At 45.2% G+C, this 18,542-nt stretch overlaps 1 protein-coding gene across 1 annotated transcript in view; it reads right to left on the reverse strand.

Annotated features, from left to right (window-relative positions):
• Positions 1–16,188, reverse strand: part of LOC121074501 (IQCJ-SCHIP1 readthrough transcript protein) — a 139,369-nt gene extending 123,181 nt beyond the window's left edge. The window contains 1 exon segment of the mRNA XM_040566633.1: positions 16,078–16,188. Within this exon segment, the coding sequence (XP_040422567.1) occupies positions 16,078–16,086 (9 nt within the window). The 5' untranslated portion in view covers positions 16,087–16,188.
• Positions 16,189–18,542: the final 2,354 nt, after the last annotated feature.

Below are 18,542 nucleotides of genomic sequence, written 5' to 3' on the forward strand. Positions count from 1 at the left end.
GTAATTAGCCTCTTCAAAGGATCAGAGAAGCTGAACCAGGGAATCCAAGCCTGCACTGTCAGCCAGGCCGCCTCCCCACAAGACCGATTTATCCCTCCAGTCCTTCCCCGTCCAGCTCCGCCTTGCCCAGGCTCTGGAGGAGCCGGGAGTGACTCTCAGCGTGCGGCACGGGGCGACGCGTGCCCTCTCTTGTTATCCCTGCCACTGCCGCTCTGCTGACACGCTCTTCAAAGCCCGCCGCGCAGAGCTGGCCTCAGAAGACAGACCCAACTTTGCCAGTCCATTAGCTCGGCAACATACAAGCTAATCCTCAAAGAAGCGAGCGTACGCTGCGAAGAGCGAGCCTGCTAAAGCTCCGAGCTGCTGCGGCCCTCCTCCAAGCTTTGAAGCCCTCGATTTAATCAGCATCACTGCCTGAAAAGTGCTGCTGCTCCTCCGCCGTCCAGCAGCCGCTCTCCGCTGCTGTTAACACAGACTTGGCAGCCCAAGGTAAAAGCTCGGTGTCTCACAAATATCGCTGACCCATTTCATTAAAAAGCAGTTTGATTAACAGCAGTGGAACGGAGCAAAGCACTCAGTGCTGCCCTGCAAGTTTGAGAACGGTAAGCAAAAAATAGCACTAGGAAGCATTTATCCCTTCATCTTACAAATAATTAGAAATACGTGAGATCGCGTTACGCTTTTTAAATAGGCTGTAGTAATGGCTTGTGGGAATACAATCCAATGACAATAGTTTATCATGGTAAAGTCAGCTCTGTAGGGTTACAGTATGCCAAGTCTAAATGGGAACCATTTGTTTCCCTTCTGCATTGCAGCAGAAGCTGGCGCACTTTTTATGGGAGCATCGCTGACAGCCTCCAACTGTTATTTTTTTAAATTAAACGCCGTGCCTACCGAGCTAACAGGCGTGCAGCCACTGAGGATCCTCTGTAAGTTCCTGTAACCGTGCACACCGTACTTTGTAGTAGCAGATAATAAAATTTGACAAAGCATTCTGTAATTACTGCTCTGCTTTACGGAATATTACTAATACACGTGCTGTGCTGCTCTTGTAATGAATGACATGTCACCGAGAGCCTGCTGCTTCTTTACACTGAAGTCACACAGACATAGCCCAGTTGAAACATGTTAGTGGGTTTGCTGAAAGAACAAGAGGCTTTGCTATTTGTGCCTACGTTAAGAACAAAAACTCTCCCTCACCAGGCGGCCTTACAAGTCCTTATTCCCCTGCTAGCACTGATTTCTGTAACATGCTCTGCATGTTACAGAACTGGGACCATGCTCTTACCCTGGGACCTCTTGGGAGCAGAAGATAAGGCAATAACTGCTTACATAGGGATGTATTGCTCAGAAAACATATTACATATGGCATTAGGAGCTCTTGTGACTGGATTCCTCTTCTCACCCAAAGCATCTGCTCTCACTTTCCAGATACCAGGAAGGCTGATGTGCCTGGGAGACAACAAATACTGCAGCTTTCTACCCCTGTAATTCTTTTTTTTTTTTTTTTTTCCAGGAACTGTTATGTGTAGAATGGCTGCAGAACCCACCCTCAGCCCCGTGCCCTCCCCCCAAATTTTTAAGCCAGCCCTTGTTGCCCCAGCTCCGCAGTCAGACCTCCTGGTGCTGACCAGCCCCGTGCACCCGCAGCCCCAGCTACACCAGCTTGGCCCTGCTGCTTCTTTGCATGCTAACCAGCATCACTCTGGTCCAGATAACAAGGAGGTCTTCAAACTACAAAGTAGGTTTAAACAATCGCTTCAGTCCCACTAAATTAAACAGGCTATTACAGAAGAATAGCTTTACCACTGGACTGTAGCAGGTGAATAAATTTTCCTGGAGCAGGTTGGTTTTGTTCCATCAAACCCTCTCCCTTTCCAATGATACTCCATCCCTCGCATTGCCCCAACAGATTTTTGTATGCATAACTTTTTCCAGATGGCAGATTCGGTGCAGACAGTAATTTACATAATTTAAATCTGCTTACTAGCATAAATTACATGACAACACACCACAGGTTTTCCTTCCAGCTCCCCATGCCGCTCTCCCCGAGGTCTCGGCGGTGCCCGGGTGCGGATGGATCGCAGGTGGCCTCGGGGAGCACACGGCGCAGCTCCGCAGGCGGAGGAGCTGAGTCAGAAGGAGATCTCTTGATAGCCATAATTCATATCTGAACGTGCTCCAAGCAGCCACGTTAGGTGTTAAAGTGAACTCCATTAGCAGACATAGCTGCACGGCTGCTTGGGTGCAAGAAGGTCAAGGGAATCCTCTGGTTACACAGTTGGATTTTCTCCCGAGCAAAAATACAAACTAGGTAATGTTCCAAGCAGGCTGAAAAGAATATGCTTTAACACCGGTTATCTTCTTTTCTATCCCTACGCAAAATTTAATTAATTCTTTATTATTTAAACAGCCTTAACATTTAGAGCTCTGTTTATTGGCTTTCAAGAAAATGCAATATACCTCCCTGAAAATATTTTGTCATTGAAACTATTGAAACCTATCTGTGTGAGGTTTTGAATAGCACTTTGGTCTTTATTTGGAAAATCATGCTCCTGCAGCTCCAAATAAACTAAGAAAAATCTCAGAGAGCCATTAGGATCTTCAGGAGGTCAGACTCCCACTGCAGATGGGGTTTGAAAGGAGATCTGTGTCAAGACCAACGTATTTGCTCAGACTTGTGCAATGCACACGTGGGCACAGGTGTGAAAATGTCCCTGTGATTGGCAAGTCAAAACTCACAATGGTTTAGGTGCATAATAAGTAAAAACAGAGCCATGTTTTGTCGAACACTAAGGGCGACTGGCTGCAAGAAAGCCCAATTGCTCACTCTGCAAGAAATCGTGGACAAAGGTAATGCAATTATTCCCACTGAGCCTAAAATGAGAAAAAGGAAGTGCTAAACACGATTCAAGACTTTTAGTAGGACAACTTAAGCTGCACAAAAGTGACGTTAAAGCACTGTAGAGCAAAGTGGCGATGCTCTCACACGGGTCTGCTTTTCTGAGCCCAGGGGCAGGGAGAAGTAGGAACCACTTCCCCATAGCAGAGGCAGGTCTATTTGGAAGAAATTACAAATATCCAGAGATAGTTGTAATTAACTAGCAGAGATGTGATTTGCACACCTGCCTGGAAAGCTGGGATGAGCGGAAAGTTCTCAGACCTTATACATACAGCACAAAGCTGATGTCAGGCTAAATGTCAGAATTAAAAGTTATTGAAATTAAATGCCTGAATCAAAGTAGCCTAACCCAAACACTCAGCCCCCTCACACATTCCTGAATTTTTGTTTAAAAAAAGCCAAAAACCTACACTACAGAACCCAGTTCTTCCTCCCCACCCTACTTCATAGGATGGAGTCATTGGAAATAGGAATATTCCACAAAAAAGCTTTTATTTCGTAACAAAAAAAATATTCCACGGCTTGTTTTCTCCTCATTATTTGGTGAGGGAACCAACATCTTTGAACACACAGTTCAAACCTCGCTCTGAATCATTTTTCTTCCTTCTGATCTTTCCTATGTGCTCATCGCAATATCATCAGTGCATTTCATTACCCATTCTGGGGAAGAAATTGCCTTTCCTCAGAGTGATTCAGAGGTGAGAGCAAGAGCAAAGTTTTCCCTTCATTTATGGTATGCCGTCCGTGTGGTGGAGGGAAGGAGGGAGAACTGGGGAACACTCGGGTGTACCTGTGGATTTCAGATTTGAGATGGAACTGGGAGTCCTCAGGCCCCAGGGTCATAAACTGAGCATCCAGAAAACCACAGATCACACGAGGATTTCCAAAACACACGACTGGAGTGACCTTCACACAAGTGCTGCCATTGAGACAAGCTCAGAAGACAAGATCCTCCGGTAGCATTCAGGTCCATTAGCTAGGATATTGCTCTTCATCTGCCTGCAGACCCTTGTCTCGCCTACGCACTTTCCAGAATCTGCAACAAGTGAAATAGGGCCATGCCAGCTGTAACCTCCAGCATATTATAGCCCTGCTTTATCTGCAGGACTTGTTCGTACTCTGCCCCCCATCAGCAGAAGCCAGACTGAGATCAGGGCAATCTCCTCTTTATAATTCAAAGCAACACATTGATCAGAAAACTGTGTGTCTGCATGGCCAGTTGGGATGAAATCACTCAAAACAGAAACTTACTGCCAAATATGAAGTTATTCACCTTCTAGAGAGCTCTGGTTTATATAGAACATAAGTTTCTGTCCCGAAATATACCCAGTAGCAACTGAAACATGAAAGCACTCAAAACAGAAATGTGCTGGCAAACATGAAATGCAAATGTACTCATTGCCAAAGAGCCCCACTATGTGCAGAACATAAGTCTGAATCTCAAAATAATACCCAGTACCAACTGAAACACACATTTCCCCACATCTTGTCTTGCTTCCTTCAATTTAGCAGCACAATGAAGCAATTTCCATAGTTAACATATGCACTATATTAAGGGTAGCCAAGATTTAACATTCTTTTGTTAATTTGGCAGAGGGGAAATACACAATAGGAGAGAGCCCTACAATTTGCAGCCATCTGTGATACTGAAAACAGTAATAAACTTGAAAAGTGCTGTTATTATACATGTTATCACTCCTAGGAAGCCAATGTCCTCAAACATTTATGCTTTTTATGTCTAAATTAATGCTTCTTAATTTCTGTAGGAAGAAAGTGTTTTCAGACATCTCTTCCCATTATATGACCATTAATCTTGTCCACTGGTTTGAGCTCCTGTAGTACAACACAATTTACACTGTCAGAGATCACTGGATAAGTCATACTCAATTATAAACGTAAGACGCTAAATTACTTAATGCTGTTATTTTTGGGGTTGTGACAGGCTCCGCTAGCACTCAGTGCCTTAGGCCACTTCATCTTCCTGCAGAGAACACCTCCCAATCTGACGGGGCACATCTATCACTGAACTCATTGCTTTGCTTATGAAGTGAACCTGAAGTTTCACGACTGACAGTAAAACCAATATTTTAAATTAAAATGTGTGTAAGAATATTCATAGGCTTCTTAGAGTGACAGGTCTATACGTGATTGCATCCCCCACCCCCGCCTGGGTATGTTTGCTGTCCTGATGATGAATCTCCCATTTACCTTCTGCTGGGGAAAAATCACACAGACTTCTCAGCGTGCAAGCAGCGGGTCACATCCATCATCCTCAGGCCTCTGTTTTACTTTTAATTACTCTGCTGCACTCAGGAACGCTACTTCACATCATAAACGTAAGGAGAATGTAGCTTTTAATTTGCAGAACAGCCATTAAATTCCCTGCTTCAGTGACATCAATTTGCTGGTGCTCTTCGTACTAAGCAAGAGATGATGTTACCCTTCTTTCAGGCTTCACGAAAGGATAAGTTTGCCCAAAGTCACAATCACTTTACAATTAGTCATATCTCATGTCCACATGTTTCCTGCGATGCTGCATTTAACTAAGGCCTCCACAGAGAATCATTTTCAATTAGCAGCAGGCAAAGTTAAGGCTGCATGTTTTTAAACGGATAATTTAAGACTGATTGTTATGCCTGGGACAGACACTTCAATTAGGACATCCCAGTTTAATGTTACCCAGTGTGGCTTTTTGTTTTCGTGTGCAAGCAGACCCCATTTTCCTGGGATCAGAGGGATGAGGAGTTTGACACCAAACTAATAGTTTACTGAAACACAAACCAAAAAGTGGTCAGAGCAACGTCGTACTGTCGTCTCCTGAGCAGAAGCAGCATGTGAGGCCTCGGTGTCGCTCCCCTCGTGCTCCGGACACCAGACAGCACCTCTGAAACCCACCCACCCACCACCACGCTGCCCCAGCACCCATGGGCACCCCCACAAGCAAGTCTCCAGTCAGGCTTTGGGGGCACACGCGTCCCCCTTAAGGAGCAGAGGAGGTAAACGAGCTGCAACGAAGGTGCTGTGGGCCATCTGAAAGCCTTTCTGAGGACAACAGCTGGGGAAGGCACCCACTGATTCCTAAGGGCTCTTCTGAAAGCAGGGTCCATTCTGCACCCAGCTGGGTTTTCCCACCCATCTCACTAGAGGAGGATGCAAAACCACACCAGGCTAGCATCCAGACAAAGTAACACAAGAGGATGGTTGGCTTCAGCTATTTTGGTTATATTTGAAAATCACCAACAGAACTTAAACAGCAAAATCCCACTGTCTACATAGGCAGCAAGGCTGACTTCCATCTCTGGGAGAGAAGCCTACCCGCACGGCCTGCCTTCTGCCTCACAAAAACAGGTAGGGCACGCCAGACAGGCCCAATGGGCACGTATGGATCTTAGAAAGCCAGAGGATCGCTAAGGTGCTGTGTGATTTATGACAGGATGTCAGATTTACTACAAAAATTAAGCCAAAAAAAGATGTACTTAATTTTTCCTGTGACACTGACATCTTTCTTAGTGTTATATTAAATACTCTGAAGGGAATTTCCAATGCTCTCACTGTTTGCCTTAGCCTGTTCCTGGGAAGGTTAACAGAAAAATCAGCATTAACCTCAGTGAGAACAGAGAATGAGACGCTTTTGGGTTTCTGTTCATCACTTGACTTTTTTTTTTTTTAAAGCTCTCTTACACAGTGAGATCCCACATATTTTGTGGATCACATGTACACACCTAAAATCCAGATGAGCATTGTATAGACCAGACAGCGACAATATCGTGTGTTTCCCACATGAAGCACAGCTCCACAGCAACTCTAGCATTGATTTGGTACAGAAGGGCCAGGACATCAGGGTTCTGAGCATTTCGGTGTCTGCAGTGAGAACCAGCAGGAGCAGCCTCATTCAGCATGAGGACAGAACGGCAGGGGAGATGCTTCCTAAGGTGGGAAATAACATTGCTCTGCCACTTTTATTTCCATATAAATCAAAACTTGTCCTTCCAGGAGTGCTGCTGGTACCAAATTACCCTTGTGCAACAAGCTTTTGCTCAAGGAAAATAAATCTTTGAGAGAAGATACGTCTAAGATCCAGTAACCTTTTACCAGAATCAAGACTATTTGCTACAGAGAGCAAATGCAGAATCACCTGGAATAACTCTCATCCTGCAACAACATATTTCCATAGAAGCCCAAATTGCAGATATTATCTTAAACAAAAGCTTGCTTAAAGAACTGCTCATTTATTCAGATATGAGCATATAAATACTTTAAAATAGGTTAAATTCAAGTGGTTTCAAGGTTTAAAGTATAATGGGAAGTTTATCTAAAGTGCCTATATATTTCTGAAAGCAGCTAGTTGATTTTTTTTTAAGAAGAAACTAGCTTAGAAAAACATAGTCCAATAGGGTTTAATAAATCTAAATAATATTTGATAAAGGGATATAATGGAGGTAATTGAGGGGTAGTTCAGCTGATAGCATGAAAATGAATTCCCTGCTTGAATATCAGGACTTACATGTGCAGCATTCAGGAATAAAATGAACAAAACTTTCACAGCTTGGGCTTACAGGCTCCATGGTACTTCTATTATTGATATAAAGAAAGGGATGAGCAAAGGGTCAAGATCTGCAGATGGTAACAGCAATCAGTCAAACCTAATGGAGTCTATAAAGAACACTGAAATTGCGTGAACTTGAGGCCAGATTAAACTCACTGTTAACAAATGAAACACAAAAGAAAGTGGAGGATATAATCAGATTTATTTGCAAACCTTGTCTGCTTTTAAGTTACTGGCATTGTGACCTGAGGGATACAAAAAAAAAAAATCAGAACTAAACCAGAGAGCACCTTGCCCCACACAAGGCCGCAGACAGGGCCCTGCCAGGCGGGGAGGGAAGGAGGAGGACACCAGCCCGGATCCCTCACATCACTGTTGCATCTGAAGGCAACACTTGTGTGGCAGGAATATTGGATCCAGGATGGCTCACAGAGATTCAGCACCCTGGAGATAAGTCACTGCAATGGCCAAGCTATGGAGAAAGCTTCTCCTGCCAAGAGGGAGCGCTGGAGCTGCCCCCGTCAGAAGGCACATCACAGGGACTGTAGGTAAGCGACAGTCAGGGCAGGACGCTGGCATCCAGTGCAGCAGAAGCAGCAAGTTCAAGTATGAGCAGAAGGCATGCTCCCACCCAGCGGGCCTGGAGCTCCTCGTTGGGAGGAGGCAGGGCTCAGCAGTGGGCCCAGGCTGCACGATGGCCACACGGCACCCCGAGCCTGCAGCTCCAGCAAGAGCCAGAATGTTGGGATGCAACAAATGGAAAATAAGAGGAACGGATTTTTATTTTTTAATTTCCTCCTGAAGATAGCACACTGCCAGTAAAATGTACATAATATCTGGTAAATCTAGATGGTTAGACGATATAGCAATTGTATAAATGTAATAGATGGTGAGCTCATTTTTAACTAAAGATGAGAAATGCCATCCTCAGTAATTGCATGAAAATCTTGGAATGGTAAGGAGAGAAAGCGAGGAGAAAGATAAAAATAGAGGAAAACTGACATCAAAGGTTCCAATTTTACTTTCTATTTCTTCTTCTTAACCTTCAAGTAATTTGAGGGGAAGAAATCTCTCAAAACAGAAGATATAATTCTATATTAGAAAAAGAAAATCAATGTTTCTCAAATGGCGGTTTATAAATTTATGATTGACTTACACAATCTCATGCAGTTTCAGTGATTTGCAAGATACTTCAAAGACAATATATTATCATTTAAAATCTATAAAGCAAAAACACCAAATGTCATGAAACTCAAAAAAAAGATTCTGAACAGCAGTAAATATTGGTGTTTTATTTGCCTTTGGACTTCACATTTGTAAGCTATCCTCTGCAAACAGAGAAGGAGAGAAAGATATTTTTCATTAAAAGTGTGAAGCAAGAAGTCACATCAACAATATCTAATCCAACCCCGTGAGCGAGTCTGAGGCAAAAAGCCTGCAGATCTGCAGAGTGTGATTTTAGCCAAGTTTCCCTCTCCATAATTTGCTGTGAATTTGGGGGGGTTTGTTTGTTTGTTCTGAGATGGCATAAAGCTACTCTGAAACCTGCCCTTGACATTCACACCAGAGACCTGGTGACAACCTCCTGGCTTGACAAATAAGAGCTGTGGTTTCATTATTTATTTTACTTACTTACTGCTGCATTCAAATTTATTTGTACTGATAAGGGGAGCTTTATTTTATTAATGAAGGATGTTCTAATAGGAAGTGTCACATGAAAGAGTTGGACAAATTAAGAATTTTGGATCAGCCTTTAAGATATCCTCGAAGTCCTCAGAAACAGGACCAAACTTTACTGGGTTATACCACTGCTGTTAGCAGCCAGGCTTATGCAGGAATTTATGCAAGATGTGAATTGCTGGGACACGTGAAAAGGTGAGCAGTCCTTTCGCCCATCCTCTCAAAGAAAAAAAAATATCACAAAACAAAGCTAATGCACAAGCATCACAAGCTGCTCCACCTGCCCCCCTCCAACAGACACCTGCAGAGCATCCAGCGCTCCCAACCACCTCTGCTGCCCATGTCTGCAAAACTACCCCTGAAACCCAAACATTTTAATTTATTGCTTTCCACTAGGCTGAGAAATGTAAGGGAGGCTGCTTTGCCCATCAGCTCCCACGGGCCAGCCAGCCTGACCCCAGCCCGAAAGCAAGAGCAGAGATTAGCTCACCCTCCCAGGGAGTAACTTCAGCACCTCCTTGAGCAATGACTTTACATTAGCTGCTGCACAACCTGCTTAATGAAATACTAAACGCGCGAGGGCTGGCGTTTGTGAGGGAAGGTCGTGCCTGTACAGCCATTATTCAGCTACACTCGATTGTGCCTTGGGAAGTGGGTTAAAAAATCTCATTGCTCAAAAAGCCTTCGGAATGACTTCGCTTTCAAAGCTTTGCACTCTGTCTTCCTAGAGAGCCCAGGTACGCAATTTTTCAGAGGAGAAATGCCATTTGGTAATTAGCTTAAGTGATGCAATTTTCTTCCGAGGATAACAACACTGACTCGTAGCATCTGATGGCTGGTGACCTTTGCAGCTGCAGCTTCGTCCTGGAAAAGGACGTGAGAACAAAAGGGGAAGAGAAGTCCTACAACTGGCGACGCAGGCACACTCATATCCGCAGTGGGTACCAACAGGTCAGCAATGGGAACAGCCCACAAAGAACATCGCCTTGGCTCTCCTTTGCTGTTTTACAGCTTGTGATGCCCCACCACCATCTATTACCACTGAGCTAGCATTTAAGATTTTTTTTCCCTCGATATTTTATGAGAGTAATTTCTTTCCTGGGTTAAATAGGAAAGCCTGCAATATCCTATGTTGTGCAACCAGCAAAAGCACAAGCGGTCAGCCCTCGAGCTCCTCCACAGGAGGGCCTGACCAGCGCTCAGGTGCCACCGCAGCAGCTGTTGTTTATTCAGAAGTGGTCAGCGCTGGTTATTCAGAAGCGGTCAACCCAGAGAACAGCGCACTGACGAGGAACGGAAACCACAGGAGCTGCTGGGCTTGCTGCACACACACAATATCCTGTTTCCGAACCAACACGAATTCAGACCGTCAGGCCATTTGTCGAGGTGTGACCGTCATCCTTGCCACTTCCTGGTGAGGGCTGCATTGGCAGGCAGCGGCGAGTAATCACCAGTCATTTCTGCTGAAAGATTTCCAAGCCTAATGTTTCTGGGATTATGCCCAGGATGGCAAGAGAAAGATCAATCTCAGCTACCTTCGGTGCGGCAGAAATTGATGCAGGGATATCTGCCAAGAGGCAACCTGAGGCAGCGCTGCAGTAGATGTTAACATGCCCTAATTTGTTTCATGCTCATCAAGAATAAGCAAGACGCACTAAATTAACATACCAGACTTAGGGCTCGTTAATGTGGGTGAGCATACGGCAGAACTTGTCGGGGAAAGGGAGGAGGGAACAGTCATTCTGAAAGGATTTTCCTCATCTCTGGTCATTCTCAGAGATGAGAGTTGTATGAATCTGCATTTTTGGGCATATTTTATCATTGTATAAAGGTGTTTCTGGTCTAGCTAACAAAGCAAGTACAGAAAAGGCTACAAAAGGGAAAAAAAACATCCTTAAAGGAAAAAAGTATCTTTCAGTCTCTTATGAACTGATTTACCTTTTCCTTAGGAGCTTATCAAACTATCAGACTAGGAACAACTTCTATTTTCTATAACCAGAAGCCTCCATCCTGACCAGCTGTAACCACAGATGCCTCTGGACACGAGCCGCACAGCCCTTGCCATTTACTTGCTAACAAGTACAAGCTGATTGCGAGCACCTGGAACAGGACGTATGCTTCGGTACAGCTTATCCAGCAGGAAAGCTGGGGCTTTGAAGGACAAGGACTAATATTCTACAGAGGGCATCCATCAAAAGCATATCCAAAGATTATTAAAAATTAATATCAGGCTTTACAGTGCTACACCATATCACATCTCACTCAAACGTAACTGCAGAGCAGCTTACAAGAAGTATTAGTTTATCTGCAATTAAGTTGACTGTGGGTAACCCCTGCAGCTGTTCAGCAAGGCACAGCACTACCCAGCGTATTGGTGCAGAAACCAAAAAACATTTTGCCCTGGAGCTACAGAGGGAATCAAATCCCCTGCTTCAGCTCCCCAGTTTGCCTGGGCAGGTCCTGCCCAATCTCAACACCTTTCCCATGCCCACCGCATGCTGGGGAGAAAGGCTGCTCTCCAGAGAGCCACGGGGTAAATGCAGCAGCACACCAAGTCCTTGGACCCGCACAGGCAGGGAGTGCTGGAGGAAAGCACTCATCTCCTCTCCTTTGCCCAGAGGATGTTTCTATGAGACAAGTTACATATTTTTTCCCCAACACACTCTAAAGCCAAACGTGAAAGATAAATAGCCACAGGAGACCCCTCCCCTGCAACAGGGGGCAGCTCCCCCAGCCCCACCAAGAGGGGGTTCTTACCTCTTTTTCCCCACCTCCACTCTGGTGCTACAACAACACAGAAGACAAAAGACACCTCAGCGTCCAGCAGCAGAAGGGGAAAGCTGCCCGGCCCAGCTCCTGGAGCCACCAGCTCTCACCAGGGGCCAGCCAGGGAAGGAAGCAGCGGCAGGTCCCACCCCACTGCCAGGTTCCTGCCGCCCAGCCAGCCCAGTCGGGGCTTGTTACAGCCCGGGCAGGTGCAGCAGCAGAGTCATTACAACAGAAATCTCGCCTAGTTCTGGCTCCATGCACTGAGGTAGGGAGGATATTTCATAAACCCTTGGGAGGTAAAGTCAGGATTGCCGCAAAACCAAACCTTGCTTCAATACCCTGGATGGTTTGGCTTCCTCTTGCTCCTGTGCTGTTTGTCTATGAGAAAGTTCAGCACAATCTCTTCCTGGGGGGAGCGGATGAGCTTATACCACCGTGACTTGTGCTGGCCATACAAAGTGTTTGCACAAATACATTCTGGTCACTCCATAAAGTGACTGCAACCGTGCAGGCCACCCCCTCGACAGGCAAAGGGCTTGGAAGCACTTTCCTGGGAACACCTCCACATTTAAGTAACTCGGCTGTTCTCAGATCTGTCAGTTAAAATTGGGCATGGAGGGTTGATTGCACCAATTCTCCACATCCAGATATTCGCTGACCTGTGCAAGAATGACTGGAGAACTTTACTATGTTCTCCTGATTTGTCACACTATTTCTTACCAGGAGGTTGGATGGCATTGCTGGTGTTGAAATGCACCTCAGCTACACTTTGCATTTAACAGTTCTGTTGAACGCCTACATTTTATAGGTGTTTTAAACACTTATAATTTAATAGCCATATTTAAACACCTCATTGAATTCTGAAAATAACTTCAAGTTTTACTACAAATTTCTTTTGCCATGGAATGGTAATAGAGATTAAAAAATGAGTTGAGTTTCCTGATCCAATATGTGCCATATTCATTCGGGGACAGAGCTTGTCACAGCTCTTTTTCAGTACTAAAGCAGTAAAGTTCATTTGCCTCCCTGCAGAGGGTATTTTGCATACCATAAAAAAGACCCTACAGCAGGAAAGTTTCCTCTGTTCAGCATAACTATGCCTTTATCATCGTTTTCATTATGTCTCTTCATAATATGATAAATAATTCCTCTCCCCTTCCTCAAAAACTGAACAGTTTCAGACTGCTGAGTGGTTTTTGTTCCCTGCCCTTCCCTGTTTAGCTAAGCTGTACGTATTTCACTCAGCTTCTTCCCAAGAAACAGCTCCTCTGAGCCATCGTGGCTGGCAGGAGGACTGCCCACTGCCAAGGGGCAGCCGAGGTGGATGCTCAAAGAGAAACACCATCTCCAAAGGCAGCCACACCGCCTTGAGGCCTGCTGCTTCAGGGTGTCCTGTACACATGGGGCGCAAACCACCCAAGCCTGCGCTGGGAGCTTCTCTGCTTTCTGCCTCCCAACAGCTCCGTCTAGATAGGCCAGTCTGATTAATGCCCATTTCGGCTCCTCTGTACAAACCACACCACGTTAGTCTGGTTCCACCAACACCATTTTATCACTGCTCACAGCTTTCCTGAGGACTGGTTTAGGTTACGTCTGTCTTCACTTACTTGACATACCTTTAAATGAAGTATCCTCTAAGTCCAATTGACTCTGTCTTTCTTACAGAGATGTTGTAGAAGAGAGCTCATCATTGCTCCTGCCCAGCAGATATCTCCCCTAGCACTGCTTCAATCATTGCTCCTGCCCAGCAGATATCTCCCCTAGCACTGCTTTTTTCTCAAAAACACACCATGTACTCTTCGAAGAACCCGACCTGACCAAGAGAAAATGTCCCCAATCTAACCTCTGCCGGATTCAGAGGCAGGCAGGGCCCGCTTCATCCATTCCCTCGACCAAAAGCCCGGTTAAACTCCTGACAATGCTGTTCTGTCAGAAATGCGAACGTTATGTCTGGCCTTGCGGTGGGTGGTTTTGCATACTGTATTTACTCATCAAACCTGTTGCACAGGAGCGTATTTGAACTTGGATAAACACGTATGAAGCTGCCTTTGGGTGGGCACCGGGCCCTGTGGGGCTCTCGGACAAGGCCAGAAGACGACGAGGTGTGGTGCTGCTGCTCACCATGGTGATGGTGAGCAGCGTCAGGCAGGGCCCTGGGCACTGCTCCACTCCATTGCCACACGCACCGCTGCCAGCTACAGCCCAGGCTCTCCACATGTTGAATGCTGCTTTCACAGGGAAGTGTAGGCACAGCTGCAGGTCTGTGTGAAGCTAAAGGCATTTTGAAACAATAAACCGTCACCTTCAGATTTACTAAGATTATGTGAATCCACAAACCGCAAGAGTAAGAACCTGCAGGACCCTTAAGTGACATAAACCTGGAGTTTTAAGAGGGCAGGGCTTTAAAGCAAATGAGGGTCACATATAACATCTGTGCTTTGAAATGCATGGTGCAAGCAGGTGAAAAAAGTATTTTGCACCATATTCGAGGCTTTACAGCACTGCTTTGTGAACATCAAGAGAATTCCAGCATCTTACTACTAAGGTAAATTATTTATGTACTTTTCTCATTTATAAGACTACCTATAGAGCTCATCAAACCTATCAAAAGGCTGAAAAACTTGAAGCAGCAGTAAAGGGAATCAAAATATATTCAGCTTCAGGTAAATTAGATATTCCTAATGCATTCTTTTTTCCTGTGCAATTTGGCAAATTAGTTTACATTGTCTGACAAGTTGTCCTGGAAAACATAAAAGCTCAGATTAATTTTAGCTTTGTAGGGATTATAATTCAATATTTGCTTATTTACATCCACCCACACTAGAGCTAAGAGCCATATCTTCAGTGCTATGTCAGATACATCAATACCAACATGCTAAACCTCCTCCTCCTCCTCTCCCACTAAATTACGAGGAGCAGAGGATGCCACGCGAGTAGGTGTCGCCCGGGCAGGATTCAGCCTCACCTGCAGCCTCCGGGCCCCGCAATGAAATGCCTGTGCTACCATCCACAGGCAGCTTTAACTCCGATGGGTTGTCTCAGAAATGTCTCCATCTACTATCTCTCTGCAGAGTTAATAGCACCTTGTTTTATTTGTTACCCTGTGGTGTTTACATATATTCGTTTCCATGCGTTGCATTCTGATGGATAGCTTTTTAATGATGCATACAACATTTAAGTGGTCTGCTTGTAGGGAGAAGAAAATGAAAAAGCCTCATGGGCTATTTCTGCATTGTAGTGAAATGATGTATAGTTTTGCACCAGGTGTAAGCTGGTCTTGGGGGAAGTATTTCTAAAGGAAGAAAAACAGAATCTGATCTAAAAAGAGCTCTGATGTTAAATGCATAAACTAGCCCCCTTGAAATAAATCTTTGCCTATTACAACTATTGTCTTAGGAATGCCAAAAAAATCAATCAAAGATTAATTACTTCATTTCTTTGACCACTGTCATAGCCAGGATTGGTCTGCGCAGCATTTCCTGGATGACTTCATACAAATCTAGCAGTCTGTCTGTACTGCACACGACAAAATCCGTGAGGTTTTACATGTTGACAAACAGCTGAACTCTGGGCTACAGGAGCCCTACATTGATCTGCTTACTATTCAACGGCTCGTAGTTAGAATAGCTGAAATGCCTGCTGAACACCGAGGCTTAAAAGCCCTGTAGGGTTACCCCATGAACCATAGCCACATTTTTTTCCAATAATTGCAGAGCAAAAATAAAAGGGCAGTTAAACCTAGAGGAATTCTGCAACAGCAGCATGACCACTGCCCTCCGAAACCTCAGGCATTTTTCCGAGCACCGTTTTAAATCGTTATCACATGAAGATGATGCTCTCATTTCTGAGCCTACAACATAATACGGTCTTAAATTTCAGTTTCTCTCATAAACTTACTGCAGCTCTGTGCACATTATGAATTGCATCTGCTAATCTGTATTTGTGCAAGCCTCCTTATCTAAAGGAAAAAGTGCTGCTTGATTTAAGATTCCTCAAGGAAATCTGCCTCTGCATCTCTGGCTGGCAAGTAAAACAAACAGCATCCATGTCCCAGTAGGCATCCGCCACCCCCCGACATCGCTTCATTTAATTAGTTCTAAGGAAACTCCTCTATCCGAAAGCTCACAAAGCTGCACAAGAGAAATGCTTCGGTATTTATTTAGAAAATGAAATACATTACCAGACGCATGGTGAAGTTTCTGAGTCACCTGCAGGGAAACGAGAGAGAAATCTGACGTTCACGCAGTACTCCCGACTGTAGCGGCACCCAGGCTGGCTTGTACAGAATAGCAGACGAGAGCGAAGCTGCAAACCTTGGAGTTGAGCTCACTCTATAGGCATCAGAAAACCTCAAAGAAAAAAAAAAAAAAGAGCCAGAGCGCGAGCGAGCAGCCCACAGACAGCGAGATGAGAAACTTCTGGCAACTCTCCAGCGCAGGAATGAATTCGCTGTCATTCAGAGACGTATAGCCATGGAAATGAAGGGAAACTCGGATTTACAGATGGGTCTGGATCCTGCTCTAATCGTTCTGCAAAGATGTGCAGGTTGCAGCTCGGCTCATTTTATAGTGCTCATCCAGGAACAATGCTGGATCAGAAATTAACCAGCACGGTAGGTACACACACACACACACAAACATATATATATATCTCTACAAGCCAGGGTGCCAGCACAAACTTCAAATGGTGATTCCATGAGCTGTTTGCTGTGAAGGTTATTACGTCTGGCACAAAGGTAACTCAAATTCCTTTTCTGTCTCCAGGTGGATTCACAGTGGTTCATAGCGCTGTTTAGACCAGAAGCAATTTTTTCAGGGTTTTCAGCAGTACCAGGAAGCTAAATCCATTTTATAAAGATAATTCACATGTTTTCAAGCACATGGCAAAAGTGTCAGCACATTGAGACTGAGCTTGTCCAAATATTTACGCATTTTAAGCCAACAGAACCAAAACACCCAGGTCCATAGTTGAAATAACAGAAATACTGCTAGTCACAAGTTTTTCATACACAAGTTAGAAGACTCCATAAGGCAGAGGTAACCAAGATCACTTGGCGTGTACACCTGGACCTGTAGAAAATGTAAAAAACTGTATTATTCATGAAAACGGGTAAGTTTGGTATTTCTCTCTGAACCCCAGCCCCAGAACGTCTCAGGAATGCGCAGCTTGCTGCGTTTGATATTTTGCAGGCATGTATGCAAAATGAATGTCAACTCATTAAAAAATTTGTAAATAAACACTTCCTTGGCATGAAAAGGGAAAAGAGGCGCCACGCAGTGTGGGTTAAACTGCGTAGCCAAATTCAGCTTCTTTTATTCCCTGCACTGATAATGCACTAATTTAAAAATCTGGTTACAAGTTCAGACAGTGTCTTGGTAATATAGCTACTAATAATTACAGCTCTCAAAATTAGAAGTAAGTTTCCTGTAGATTTGGATTGCTTTTAATTTAGCTAACAAAGAAGAGTAGAGTAGTCAAGCTAGGCTAAATACTGGAGGGATTCTCTATTGCTTGTTTTCTTCCTATTAATAAATCAGTCCTCTGTGGGAAGAAAATCAAACAGTAACAAACAAACACAAATTCATTAGTGACACAGAAGGCAGTGCTGAGGGAAACAGAAGATCTCCAAGACAAAGAGCAAAGTATTTGCCTCCTATTTTTGGATACACTAAAGCAGCGACTCTTTCATGTCAGCGTGCTGCGACATTGGGTTCATCTATGGTTTTCAGACCCAGTCTTGCAGATGGGGCAGCTGAAAGGTGCCAGCTGTGCCCACATCAGGCTCACAAGGCTCCCGGTGGCTGTCGGGCACCAGAGCCCCGGTGTCCCCACCACTGCAGCACGGGGAGCATGTCGCGGAGGTGGGCAGGGGGAGGCAGCCCAGCCACCACGACACAGCCCCCGGCACGCAGCTCCCCAGGCGCCAGATAAGCTCCCCAAAAGCTTGCTGTCTGGCTTGCGTTGCCCATGGGCACTTTTCCTCCAGGGAATAAGGGCTTTCTCGGCGGGTGGATAGGCTGGTGCTCATGGCATCATTAGCCTAACGAGGTAGGGAAGATCAGGCATTTCAGAGCGTGAAGCACTTGGTCCAGCGACATGGCCAAAGTGGGTGAATTTGGACAGTCCTGTACCACCATGGCCAGTTTGATGCTGGGTGCTTTGTCTAAAACCACTGGCAAACTCCACTTTGAAGATGGGGCTCGTGGGTTTTTCTACACAGTGCAGGGAAATGGGCATAGAGCGTCGATGGGAGGAAGGGATGGCTGAAACCTGGAAAATGTTGCAGCTCCAGCTCCTGTCAGAGCACAGGGCAGAGGGGACAGGGCAGCTGGGCTGTCTGCTCCCCTGGCATGGGCACGTGGGACCTTGCAGGTAATTTGGAGATAAAGCAGGACCTTCAGCCCTGATTGATTTGCACCACTCTGACAACCAACACGAAGACTGAGGAGCCAGCTCCACCATCTGCAAAGTAACCTCAGCCAAAACTAAGACAAAGCGTCAGGGCTAGAAAGATGGATGAAAGCTCTGATTGCACAGGGAGGCGACGCCTGGGAGACCCGGGAAGGGGACGATCATACATCTTATTTGCCAGCTCCCTGCCTCTGCAGATGCCTTGCACTGCCGTGGCACAGCGAGGCCCCACGA

Source organism: Cygnus olor, chromosome 9 (assembly GCF_009769625.2).
Source record: "Cygnus olor isolate bCygOlo1 chromosome 9, bCygOlo1.pri.v2, whole genome shotgun sequence".
NCBI lineage: Eukaryota > Metazoa > Chordata > Aves > Anseriformes > Anatidae > Cygnus > Cygnus olor.